This window comes from Dermochelys coriacea, chromosome 1, assembly GCF_009764565.3.
Source record: "Dermochelys coriacea isolate rDerCor1 chromosome 1, rDerCor1.pri.v4, whole genome shotgun sequence".
NCBI lineage: Eukaryota > Metazoa > Chordata > Testudines > Dermochelyidae > Dermochelys > Dermochelys coriacea.
The window spans coordinates 38725661-38739606 of record NC_050068.2 but is presented as its reverse complement, the minus strand read 5'-3'; the positions used below and the strand labels follow the sequence as shown (position 1 = coordinate 38739606).

At 42.0% G+C, this 13946-nt stretch overlaps 1 protein-coding gene across 3 annotated transcripts in view; it reads right to left on the bottom strand.

Moving 5' to 3' along the window:
• The window catches only part of RNF17 (ring finger protein 17), a 220853-nt gene that overhangs the window by 106554 nt on the left and 100353 nt on the right, over positions 1–13946 (bottom strand). For all 3 annotated transcript variants that reach the window (XM_038411672.2, XM_038411698.2, XM_043504233.1), the window contains 4 exons: positions 9197–9387; positions 8074–8212; positions 6322–6472; positions 5304–5419 (listed from right to left, as the gene is read on the bottom strand). In XM_038411672.2, the coding sequence (XP_038267600.1) occupies positions 5304–5419; positions 6322–6472; positions 8074–8212; positions 9197–9387 (597 nt within the window). The remainder of the gene's footprint in view (positions 1–5303; positions 5420–6321; positions 6473–8073; positions 8213–9196; positions 9388–13946) is intronic.

The following is a 13946-nucleotide window of genomic DNA, read 5'->3' as shown; positions in this document are numbered from 1 at the left end:
GAGACGGTCGCTGATCTCCTGTCTGACGTGCCTGACACAGAGCACTGGACAAGAGTCCCCAGTGCCTATGGAAACCCAATGGGTTCCAGAACTGCCATGGGGGAGACCACTGGCCCTGCGGCCAAGCACAGGCTGGCAATACCAGAGGAACTCCTCCGTGCTTGGCTGAGGGCGACTGGTTCAAAGGGCCTGATGCCTCTTCCTCTTCATCCGAAGAGGGTGAGCGACGCCTCGGGGACCACCATGGTGCTGATGAGGCTTCAGAGTTGTCCTCCTGATGGCTTCCATGCCGCTCACCACAGGAGGACCAATACAGGTATCAAAGTCTCGACAACAGCTGCTCGGAGGCCAGTGGTGGAGCTCGGCAGATCAATGGTAGGTATCCAGCAATTGACGCCTAGAGCACCTCGAGCGGTACCGAGGGTCTGGCGATCAGGAATGAGATGGCGACGAGCGACACCTAGATGAAGTCAGTTGGCACCGCAGACCTGTCGATGTCCCCCTCGATGCCAGGGATCTGCAGCGTGGTGGTTCCACTGGGGACCTGTGCCCTTGGGAGCAATGTCGCCTGTCTGGAGACTGGTGCGTCTCAATCCCGTGCTGGCTTTTGGGCAAACAGTGCCATCCCATGGGGAACTGGTACTATAAGTCCTCCCACGAGCGATGCCGGGATCTCCGGGCAGCCTGGGCAGGTCGGAAGCACGTCCCCAGGGATTGATGCTTCAATGTCGACCGCCTCAGTGTCAGGGAGCAACACCACATTGACGGGGACCGCGGCGCAGGTTCCAGCGCTAGCTTTCCCTTAGAGACAACCATGTCAGAGCGAGGTATTGGTGGCACCAGCAAATGCCTTTGGCCACATGAAAGGCCACCAGGGTTTATGGGACTTCCAAGAACTGCAGACCTCTTCCACTAGATGGAGTGGGCAGTAGGTCCATTGGAGGACTGGAGAGTCTGGTTGGGGGTGTCTAAGCTAGACTGGGGACTGGAGAGCTGCTGTCCCTCGGGGTCTGTGCTCCTCCGCAGCCTTCGCCCTCACCCTGCGTGGAGCTGGGAGTGCCCTCTGTCCTGGTGCTTCTTAGGCTTTTTTACCGGTACCAGCGACTGGGACCAGCATTGGGAACTTGGTGCCAAAGGCACACTGTGGTGACTTTGGCAGCTCGGATGGGCCCAAGGGCCAAATTCATGAGGAGCACTCTCAACCTTATGTCCCACTCCTTTTTGGTTCTTGGCTTGAAACTCTTGCAGATTCAACACTTGTCACTGATGTGGGCTTCACCCAGACACTTCAAGCAGCTTTGAAACGGGTCATTAATCAGCCTCGGCTTTGGACAGCGCTCGCACAGCTTAAAGCCTGGGGAACGGGGCATGCCCCGGCCCTGGGCAAAGTACCAAGAGGCAACTATCTAAGTTAACTACTACTAACACTAAAACACAAAAAGAACCATTTAAAAAACTATTTACACACAACGCAAAAGGAAACCACTAGGTAAGGCAATGCTTGCTGAGGCAAGCAGTTCCAGCACTGTCACTGGCGGTAAGAAGGAACTGCGGGAAGGGGGAGCCAGTAGTGCTCCTTATACTGCAGCATATGCACGCCACAGAGGGCACCAGAGCCGGTCTGCTACGGATTAACTTCTTGCACCAGTGCATGTGGCAAGCACACACACCTACAATGAAATGGACACGAGCAAGCACTTGAACAGTTTTTGTTTTGGGACATTCTGAGGATGCAAGTCAGTCAGCCATGGACAGACATCCAGGGCTGGCAGGTTAGCCATGACACCTGTTGCTCTGGACCCCACCTCACCTCTCTGGTCTGGGATGTCTGACCTGACTAATCTGGGCAGATTCCCACTCTCTCACCAGTCCTGGGCACAGCTAGCTAGTGTCATCTTTGGCATAATTGGTCTCAGGATCAGGTCAAAAGCAAAGAGAATAGGTGAAAGACAGTGAGGAAAGAAACACAAGGAAAGGGAAGACAGAGCAGGGTCTCATAAGTATCATCTGGAGTCCACCAGTAATGGTCAGGTTTCCCCACTGATGCATTGAGGGCTAAATGTCATGATGACCGAGGCTCACCAATGAAAGACAGAGTCTCTACAGTGAAGCAGAAGCTATTAGCCTTTCCTGAGGGAATCCTCCAGGAGTCAATTCCACCATTTCAATCCCCAAAGTCTCTCTTTTTAAGGACCCCAAAGGCAGCAATGTGCAACATAGGTCATCACCTCATTTTTTTTGTTCACCAATTAAGACTAATTTCTGACACACCAATTTTGTTCCATTAATTTCCGATTCCATTCTCCTCTTATTTACAAACAACCACCTTCACAGTCTTTTAGTTATACCAGTAGCCCTTTTTGTATGTACTAATCCAGTCTGTCTTTCATTTGTACCTTTTTCTATCAACAGTTGTGGTTATAGGTTATAACATTTTAATGAAATTTCAGCCACTTTACAGCAATTAAGCTCAGAACTGGGGTAGGCTCCCTAGACCCAAATATTGCAACAAGCCCCCACCCTATTGAGCTGGCATGGAGAACAAAGAAATCTGTTAGATAAAAGGGTTGCAAAAGGAGGATCCAGGACCAAATTGTGCCTGAGAGTCAGAAGCTGATTTCCTAAGCACTTTTCCCCTACCTAAATTCTCATTTACAGGGTAATATGCATATCTAACTACTACTTTCCAGGGGTCTTGAGTATTTCTGCAGCACTTTATTTCAACAGATTTTTCTTTTTATACACCTTATTTACTTTATTGAAGTCTATTATTTCCCTATTAAGTGCCTGGTGATCATGATTACCTTGGGATCCTCAAAGGCTTTATATTTTTTTAGTTATTACTATTATCATAGGTTTAGTCTAGGAACTACATTGAGGGAGGCAATGAAAGCTTGTTTGTATACATATAAAACTTTCATGTATCATACACCCATAAGTTTGTTCAGTTTCTTTTGGATGAAACAGCCTCAAAAGATCAGAAGAACATACACATCTTTTCTTATAAACTACAAAATTAAATTCTCTGCAATTTTTTAGACTGATGCAAGACTATACATCAATCATCAACACTGCAAGATGTAACCAAAGCTCTTATTCATTGAACTTAAAGAACTATAAGTAACCATAAAACTAAACAAGATAACATTGTTAAAGGAAGATCATGACTCAGGCTGATTAAATTATGATAATTCTTGCCCGAGGCAATTCCCTTTCACAGTGATTTAAATAGCAAGACATGACTGACTTAAAAGTCATTAAATGATCTAGGGAGAAAAATAAAGATATTAATATTTGTTCTTAAAATGAATTCCAACTGTAATGAAAATGGTCTTCTGACCTTTTGAGAATGAATCTAGAAGTTTTATATGTATACAAACAAGCTTCCATTGCCTCCCACAATGTATCTCCTACAGGGAAAGGATATAACCCCCGTAATAAATCTATGATAATAGTAATAACTAAGAAAAGAAAGCCATTGAGGATCCCATGGTAATCACGATCACAAGGCACTTAATATGAAAATAATCAACTTCAATAAAGTACATAAGGAAAAATGTGTTGTAACTGAGCACTGCAGAAACACTCAGACTCCTGGAAAGTAGTAGGGTGACCTGACAGCAAGTGTGAAAAATTGGGATTGGGGTGTAATAGTAGCCTATATAAGAAAAAGACCCAAAAACCGGGACCATCCCTAAAAAATCGGGATATCTGGTCACCTTTAGAAAGTAGTGACATGAAGTCCCTCCAGTCTGGACTTAGGGGAGGGGCTTAGGCAAAATATGTGATCACATAATTAAAGATTGTATTATAATGCACACACGCAAATGAGCCAAATTAAGGTTGTACTGGCAACCTTAATTCTGGCATTTCCTAATTTTTGAATGTATGCCTTGGCAACCTTGTGCTCTTTTATTTTTTGTATGCAATTTATGGTTTTTTAAACTTAAAAATGAAAAAAACACACCCGCAGAAGTTAATCATGTGGACCATACTGACTCCCCAGATGGGTCACCAGCAGGACCTTTAGATCCCACAATTCTCTATCATTTGAACTAGTGGAGTAGCAGATAGCAGTAGAAGGCTGTTATCTTCTGCATGGACCTGCCTCTTGAAGGGGATGGGGAGAAAGACTGTTTGCCAGTGGGTTTCACAGCTATTTCTAGACAGCAGAGGAATGTGAAGACTCAGGAATAATGAGTTCAATTCCAGATTTGGTGGAAGAATGTTCTCTAGTGATTATAGAACTTTTTATCCTTTTATTCTGCAGCCTCTTGCATCAGAGAACTTAGCTGCCAAACTCTACCAAGTCTCTATTTAGAATAAATGCACTGAAATTTTTCAGAGTCTAATAACTAAGCCAGATTTGGGAAAAATATCACAAATGTAAAAGGCATGCTAACACTTCGCCCCTGCCAAAATTTCAACTCCTTGTTCCAAAGCATGAAGGCACTAGAGCTTCTCAACAAAAGGAACATAAGAATATTTTGCCATGAGCAAAACATTTTCCCCTAACCTCATTCTCAAAAACATTTAAAATCATTTTAGCTAAAACATCCCCCAAAAAGTTTTGCCTAAAAGTCTGGCAAAGGTATAGGACCCTGTTTTCAGTTGGTTGTAACACAAAGTGTTGGGCAAGCTTAACAATAGGAGTTGTTACCTGTGCAACCTATAATGGCTTAAGAGACACAAACTTGAAAAAAAATCACATTTCTGTCTGAAAACTTTTGTTCTCATAAGTAACACCCAAAATTACTATAATTGAAAGTTAGGACATTTCCCTGTTTTTTTCACATTATGTATTTTATAACACTTTGTGCATGGTCAGTTTTGCTGTTCCCCTGCATTGTCAATTTATCCCTTGCTGAAAAGGCCCTTATAAACATCAGAGAGCACAAAAAACCTTAAAAACAGTTTTCCCCACCAAAATTCAGGACATGTATTTAAAGGGTGCTTTAGCAGATATGGAATATTTTCTGAAACTAGTCAAAGCAAACAAAATTAAGCTGACTTATTGTAGAACAAGTGAGGGTCTTTGAAAATTGACTTTGATATTAAAATAACATCTGAATTAATTTAAAGGCCAGTGACATAAGTAAAATGTAAGTGCAAACTTTCCATCTCACTTGTATCCAAAGCATTTTTAAATGCTACACTATAATGCATTAAATTAATAAAAAAAAAACCTTAAGATTTGAGTTGAATAATTTGGTCTTTACTTACATTAATATCCTAACAAAGGAAATCCTTGAGCTGCTACTAAATTTTAAGCTTTTCAATACATGCAAATAATAAAAACTTACCTTTTCTGGAGGGCTCAAAAACTCATCTTTAATTTTACGCATGTCTTTAAGAGTTATTTTGGCAGTGTTGCCAAAGTCAACGTATTTAACTTCAACTTCTTGATGCCCTGGCAGTCCTTCAGAAAACATTACAATTTCAGGTAAACAAATCAGAAGTTGTTAACACTTGTAACTATCATCAGGTATATACTAAACATCAGTGGCCAGAATTTCAGAGAGAGATGTATGCATACATTGTGTATGCATAAAGTACCACATTCTGAAACAGTTTAGATCCCAAATCAGCAAAGCTGCTACAGCCTTTAACAGCCAGCCAAATTTCCCTCAAATCAAGAAAAATCACTGGGTAAAGTAAAATGTTAACAGTTGGTCCTAATACCAGCCTCTCATATTTCTTATGTATGGGGTAGGCTAGGCATGTGGTTGAAACACACTGCTCAGATAATTCCTAGCTAGCAGATGGCCCTTTGGGGATCATATCAGTGCCTAGCACAGTGGGGTCCTGGTTCATGACTAGAACTCCTAGGTTCTATGGTAATACAAATAAATAAATAGCTGAGATGTAATTCAGATTAGCCTCAAACCATGACAAGAGGACAAACTGGCCACCCGCTGCTCCCAGTGTCAGAGCACTGCAACCACAGTTTTTTTGTGGCTCTTCTGTATCTGCTACACCCAGAGACTGGGCACTGCAGAAAATTGGGCTCTGTATATAGTGACAATTATGATTATGTTTGTTATTGAAATTCTACTGTATATGTGTATAGATGGAACAAAAACATATATAATATCTTATAATATGTAAAACAAATTATTAATAGCAAATTAGCAAAACAAAAGAAAGTAATATCAAGTGTAGTTTATAAGGTTCTAAAATTGACTTTCAGTATTGGTCTTTATTACTAACTTTTGCAGCAATAAAAGTGACTATTACTTATTATTTAAGTTCTGACGAAATGCCACTTCCAATTATTTGACTGAACCCCACAATTAGATAATCTGTAACTAACATAATTACCAGTAACTTTCGCTCTGTACCAAACTCCATCTTCAAACTTCGCTATACAGGCTTGGCCTTCAACAGGACAGAGAATTTCCAGATTTTCTCCATCATTTTTATATACTTCCTCAATTTTCTTCAGGAGAACTAAAAAGTCCAGACTTTTTATCTAAAATAATGAAACAAACAGACAAACAAAAAACCAATACTACAGTAACTTACTCATCAGAATAAACCACAGACATTCAGAGTGTTTTGGGACTTGTGGCATTCAATTCCAAAAGAGAGTTTGAGCACAAAGGCCACAAAAGGCAATGACTGTCACAAATGGTGTAAGTGTACCAACCAATGATCCAGTTTTTGAATATTGCCCTGTTTAAATCTACCATCAAAGGAGATTTTGTAGGCTATTCTCTAATACCACGGTTTGTATGATACACTTAATTGATGTGGACACAGAAACAGAAAAACATACCATAGTATGCTTAAATAGGGACAAAAACTTTATTAACACAATTAACCAATAGAGATCTACTATCTAAACTACTCAGCAGGGATGTTACAGTGAGGATTTCATCTAGGAACCAATGGCCCTAGGCTCTACAAACCTACAAGTGGGTTTGAGGTTAATGCCCCCTCTACATCCTCAGGCCCACCCAAGGATTCTGGCTGGAAGCCAGAGTCCCAAATTGTTCTCCTCCTCCATGCAGTGGATAGGAAAGATGAAGGGAGCCATGCACCGCACCGCACCGCACCATTATACCTCCTTACTATGCAATGTTGTGTTCTTGAGCCCACTGGGTTACAGAGATTTCACATTGGACCCTTTTTAAACCCACCAACTGCATGGAACTCACCAAAGTTGCGACAAATGTAATTTAAACCTTAAGGCCAGACCTCCAGGATGCCAGATAGAAGGTGAAAAACCCCAAACAATAGTTTGCCAATTTTGTCAAAAAGGAAAAATCCCTTCCAGACCTCAAACAAAATTTGGGTGATCAGCTTAGCTTCTTGGATTGTAAGAGACCTAGCTCATTAGACAAGGGTGGGGAAAGGTGCGACTGGAACAGACCAAAATGGCTACTTGCCAGCAGCAAACAGAAGCACCCCCTCAAGTAGGCAAGAGCCAATCAGTCAACCCATCATGAATCCTGCTGTCCAGGGGCAGCAGGAGTGCGTGGAATAGGCTCCAGTACCCAGATAATGTGAAATATCCACCCTCCTTCCCCATGCTGTGGGGAAGAGAGGGAATGAGAAAGCAGCAACACCTCCCCACTCTCCCATGCACGTGTTACAGGCAGGGTGGGGGAAGAGAGCAAGCCAGGAGAAGCACGTACAGCATTGCCCTAGCAGCTCCTGCTTGAGATCGCCTTATCCCCCACTTGGGTGGGAGGGAAGGAGAGAAGGGGTGACTACATTGCTCCCTGATCCATCAAAAAGACACCCCGGCTAGCAAGATGAGCCGTTTATGAATTTGGTATGGGTGCCACAATGAATATTTCCTCATTTCCCTCTTTATTATAATATTTATTATTTAGGCTCAGAATCCCATTGTGATAGACACTGTACATATACCTAGAAAGTTTCTATATTACAGGTGGGGATAAGAAAACAGACTAGAACTTTATTTTTTCAGGGTGAGGGGGTAGCAACTGATTATTAGAAGTCTAATATCTTGTTTGATGGCTTAATGTTTTATTGTTTGGTTATTAAAGCCCAGAAATTTTAATCAATATTTTAATTAAATATACAGTATTTCTAAATACTTACCAACTGAAGGTAGAAATCACTAGGACTATTGATGTGACAAACTACAATGGAGACTTCTGTCATTTCTTGTGGCAATGTGGGTGGACAATACTGCAATGCCATATTGTTTTCCGGTTGACTAGGAAGCTGTGATCGAAACCTAAGGAGAATAATGGTTGTGAATAAATTCTGTCAAAGCCAGTTGTGGATGAACGGCATCTCTGTTTGGAATTTTCTGTGAAAGGCCTAATGAACCTTTTATTAAAAAACTCAGTAACCATCTGGATTAGCTAGTAATTTCATGGGTTGTTAGCTGTTACAGTACTGCCTCATATGAGCCGCTCTTGAACTTTGCTGTTTGTAGTGCTGTGCAGCCAATTTCCTCTTTTCCAATAACAGTGAGTTTCCCCAAAAGTGAGACATACTGTGGGGTATATGTGATTGCTGCTCCTTTAAAGCTTTCCAAACTATCTTTTACTCATTGTTTTTAGGCAACAGTGTGTGTTTATATTATTTAAATGGGTTAGAAGCAAAAGGCTTGCCTTTACTACTTAGAATAAAACATTGTTCCTTTAAAATGTTTCCTTTCCCTTGTTCATTAAGAGATAATTACTACTGCAGCAAGGTATTTGTGGGAATAGTGGATAAGGCATCTTCCATTTATCTTTCCCCTCTAATCCCTTTTTCTTTAAAAAAAAATAAAATCCTTATTTTAATGACCACTAAACATTCACAAAGAAAAACAAAACCAGAAAAACTTCAAGGTTGTCAAACTCACAGTGATATATTTTAGCTGTTGTGTCAATTTATGTGTTATAAATGAACAAAAATGATTTGAAAGCTTAGAAATACTTTTTCTTAAGGTCTAAGTCTGACAACTCGGCTGTGCCTCTTTTTGTGTTGCAATTAGAACCCAGTTATCCAAATGAGGTTTTGTGCCAGCAAAATGGATATGACACCACATGTGAATGTAATCATTCCTGGGTGAAAAAATTTTGGAAGTTATTTACAACTGCAGAAACAAACCATGCTAGCCCTATTAGTAAGGGTACAATTTATAGAATGTAAACTAGATTCCTTTAATTTTTATTTGTATATTTTTTATAAATATAAATGCTTAAAGTCCTTTTAAGATGACACATACCTTGCTAACTCTGTAAAAACTAAAGCATCCTTAAGAGATACTGGCATGTCACTCCTTATTTTATTAACTGGAGGTTTCTTCAGATCTACAATGAGCACACCTTCCTCTTCTCTGAATACTTTCATTATAACAGCTTTATTATTTACCATTCTCAAAAATTCCGTCTTAACTTCTTCCCCCCAACCTTCATTCTGTTTGGGGGAAAAATAAGTGTTCTTAAGGATCATAAAAACAAAAAACCATCACACTCAGAATGAAATCCTGACTCCATTGAAGTTAGTGGCAAAACTCCCAATGACATCAATGGAGCCAGGATGTCACACTCAGTACTTAAATATTAAAAAGGCCTATTAGACCATCAAATCCTGCCAAGGTTCTGTCCCCGCTCTGAACTCTAGGGTACAGATGTGGGGATTTGCATGAAAGACCCCTCAAGCTTAGTTTTACCAGCTTAAGTTAAAAACGATCCCAAGGCACAAACTTTGCCTTGTTCTTGAACAGTATGCTGCCACCACCAAGCGCTTTAACAAAGAACCAGGGAAAAGGACCACTTGGAATTCCTCTTCCCCCAGCAATCCCCCCCAAGTCCTTACACCCCCTTTCCTGGGGAGGCTTGAGAACAAACAAGTTGAGCACAGACCAGCTTGGGTTTCTTAGGACACTAAGAACCCAATCAGATTATTAAAAACCAGAACTTTATTAGGAGAACAAAACAAAGATAAAAGAAACTCTGAAAGATTAGAATGGAAGATAATCTCACAGGCAGTCAGATTCAAAATAGAATATCAGGGTTGGAAGGGACCTCAGGAGGTCATCTAGTCCAACCCCCTGCTCAAAGCAGGACCAGTCCCCAATTTTTGCCCCAGATGGCCCCTAAATGGCCCCCTCAAGCATTGAACTCACAACCCTGGGTTTAGCAGGCCAATGCTCAAAAATATAGGGAATTCCGCTAGGCAAAACCTTAAGTTACAAAAAGACACAAAAACAGGAATACACATTCCCTCCAGCACAGCAAATGTATAAGCCAAAACAAAGAAAACCTAACACATTTTCTAGCTAGATTACTTACTAACTTTACAGAAGTTGGAGGCTTGCATCCTTGATCTGTTCTCAGCAAAGGTATCACACAGACAAATGCCTTTTTCCCCCCCTCCAGATTGGTCATTTTGGGTCAGGTGCCAGCGAGGTTAGCTTCTTAACCCTTTACAGGTGAAAGGATTTTGCCTCTGGCCAGGAGGGATTTTATAGCACTGTATTCAGAAAGGTGGTTACCCTTCCCTTTATATTTATGACAAATCCATAACCTTGGCAGCGCAGAATTGCGCTCTATGGTATATTTTCTAGTGTTTCTTTTCAGGCCTAGTTTTAAATGGCTTCAGCAATGGTCTTTTCATCACTTCCTTTTGTAGATTACTCACTATCATAAGATTTCACCATTTAATTTTCCTGATACTCAAATTAAAATTCTCACTTTCTTAATTTCATCTCATTACTTATAATTTTACCCTCTTGAACCACCATAAACTTAGTCTCCTTCTTTGGAATTTACTTGCAGACTGTTTGGTACTCAGTAGTCATAGTTTGACCAAACTATGTTTTTTAATCTCTTGCCTTTCTTCAGGCAATCCCTCCATTCTGTTTCCAAAGTCTCTTAGTACGGTTATTAAACACTTTAAAAAAAAAACAAAAAAACAGTGTAGAACCATTAAATAGAATTTAAAAACACTATATTTAGGCAATTTTTATTAATAAATGGAAGAGAATATATAATTGTAGGAACAGGAATAATATTTGTGGGGCTTACATTGTTCTACTCATGGAACCCTCACAAAAATAGCATCTATTGTGAGACTATCCCAATGAGCAAAAACATTAGATAGTAAGTCAGATTTTTAGTGTTTGTATAAATAGCACCAGCAGTGTGATAAGTGTTTGAGCAGGTGAAATTAAAGGATTATGGGCAAAGATTTTGCTCCCAGCTCAACACAGTGAGTCTCTAAAGTATACCATACAAATGTACCCATCTTAGAAGAGACTGCTAAAAAGCAGTGACATCCTGTAAGAAAAAGAGTGTTACTCACCCTGTGCAGTAACTGAGGTTCTTTGAGATGGGTGTCCCTGTGGGCATTCCACTTCAGGTGAATGTGTGCCTCTGCACCTTTGATTCGAGAATTTCAGCAACAGTGCTTGTCTGGATTGTCCATACGCTCTCCCAGTCTCACACCATTGTTGGCACCTAGGTAGAACTATGCAACCAGGCCCCCCGCCCCATGGTTCCTTCTCTACTGCAGAGTCTGTAGACTGAACTCTGAAGTATAGGGGAGGGCATAGGCACCAACTTCTGCCTCCGCCGGTGGGTGCTTGACCCCTCTCTGCCCCCACCCCAACTTCACCCCTGCCCTGCCCCCATTCCAATCCCTTCCCCAAAGTCCCCGCCCCAACTCCGCTTCCTCCCTGCTCCATTCCAACTCCTTCCCCAAATCCCTGCCCCAGCCCTGCCTCCTCCCCTGAGCACACCACATTCCCGCTCCTCCCCCTCCCTCCCAGCACACCACCAAACCACTTTTCGGTGGCAGGAAGCATTGGGAGGTAGGTGGAGGAGTGGGGACACGGCATGCTTGGGGGCGGGTGTGGGTGGAGCTTGGATGCTGGTTGGTGCAGAGCACCCACTAATTTTTCCCTATGGGTGCTCCAGCCCCAGAGCACCCACAGAGTTCGCGCCTATGGAAGAGAGGGGTGGGTAGTGGAGCAGTCACAGGGACACCCATCTAGAAGAACTTCAGTTACCACACAGAGTGAGTGAGTAATCTTCTCTTGTCTTTCAAGGAACGCGCCTCTGGGTGCCTTATTTCAGATGACTGTCAAGCAGTGCCCCTCAGTGGATGTGGAAGGGGCTTCGGAGTTGCATGAGTAAGTCCTAACAAAGCGTCCAATCTTGAGCTCTGGTCAATCGCGTAGCATTCTGCAAACGTGTGGATGCCCAGGTGGCTGCATTATACATATTTGTAATCGGTATATTGTTTAGAAAGGCTACTGAAGTTGATAAGGATCTGGGGGAGTAGGTTCAGATCCCTACTGGGGTTGTATACCCTTCTGTTGTAATAAAAGTGGATGCACCCAGAAATCCATTTAGATAGCCTGTATTTAGAAATCGCTGAACCTTTAGATTGTTCAGAAGTCGAAATAAAAAGCTTTGGATGACTTTCTGAAAGGCTTAATCCTGTCAAGATAGAATGCTAGTGCGTGTCTGACATTTAGCATGTGTAGTGCCAAGTCCCGCGTGGAAAAAATGAGGAGAGAGGTATTGGTTAATTCCAGTGGAAAGGAGGTGGTATTTTGGGTAAAAATTTTGGATGAGGTCTTAGGGTGACCCTGTCCTTGAAAAAGATGGTATATGGTGGGTGTGCCATGAGGACCACTAGCTCTCCCACTTGGTAGACAGATGTAACAGCAACTAAGATAGCTACTTTTGACAGCTGTGTGTGAGAAAGCGTGTTGCTAATGGTTCGAATGAGGCCCCAGTAAGGCAGCATAGTACCAAGTTCAAGTCCCAAGGTGGGGTAGGTACATGTATTTCAGGGTAGACATTTCTGAAACCCTTAAGAAAGCATTTGGTGATAGGATGCACAAATATGGATATCCTGTCCACCTTGTAGTGAAAAACGGTAATTGCTGCAAAATGTACTCTGACTGAGCTAAGCAATAGGCCAGATTTTTTTAGTTCCTATATTGTATGTATTCTAATATCATTAGTAAGGGGGGGAGATAAGGGCCCTGGCTTGTTTGTTTTGACACGATATGCTGAAACTCTTCCATTTATGCAGGTATTATGTATGGATGTCCTTCTGCTGTTTAATAATATGTCCTTCACCTGTTCCGAGCAGTTCAGTTCAGTATGGAACCATGTGGAAGCCATGTTCTCAGATAAAGCCTCTCCAGGTTCAGGAGGTAAATTTGTCCAGCATACTGTGATAGAAGGTTCTGCAGAAGTGGAAGAATGCACAGTGTACATACTGCCATCCTCAACAGCTACGACTACCAAGTTTGTCTGGGCCACATGGGAGCGATCAAGATGACTCTGGCTTTGTCTGTTCATATTTTGTGTATTAAACTCAATAGCATGGGGATAGGGGGAAGTATGTATAGCACAGGCGCCATCCCGTTTGAGGAGATGCATCTCCCAGGGATCGGAACTCCATCCCTGCTCTTGAGCAGAATTGCAGGCATTTGTAGTTCTGGGAGGTCACAAAGAGGTCTATGGATGGGTGACCCCAGTGTCTGAATATGTTCTGTAGGACTGTGATGCTCAGCTCCCACTCATGGTCCTGAGAGAATTATCTGCTCAATGTATCCACTATAGTGTTTTGACATTCTGGGAGATACGAGACTGATATGCTGACATTGTGCTGGATACACTGTAGTTTCATGGCTTTGATGCATAAGGAGTGTGATTCCCCTCCCAGTCAGTTTATATAAAACACACAGAAAATGTTATCCATTTACCCTTCTGGACTTGTTTCTGATCAAGGGCAGGAAGTGCAAAGACACGATGCAAACAGAACATAGTTCTAGGTTTATATACAACAGTATCTCTGAAGGCGACTATCTGCCCTGAATTGCTGTGAGCGAGCCCCATAGCCTATCGAGGAGGCATCCGTGGTATCATCGAAGTTGGAGTCTGTGTGAAAGGGACTCCCACACACACGTTGTAGGGTTGAGTCCACTAGTGCAGAGTCTTTGACTTTGAGTG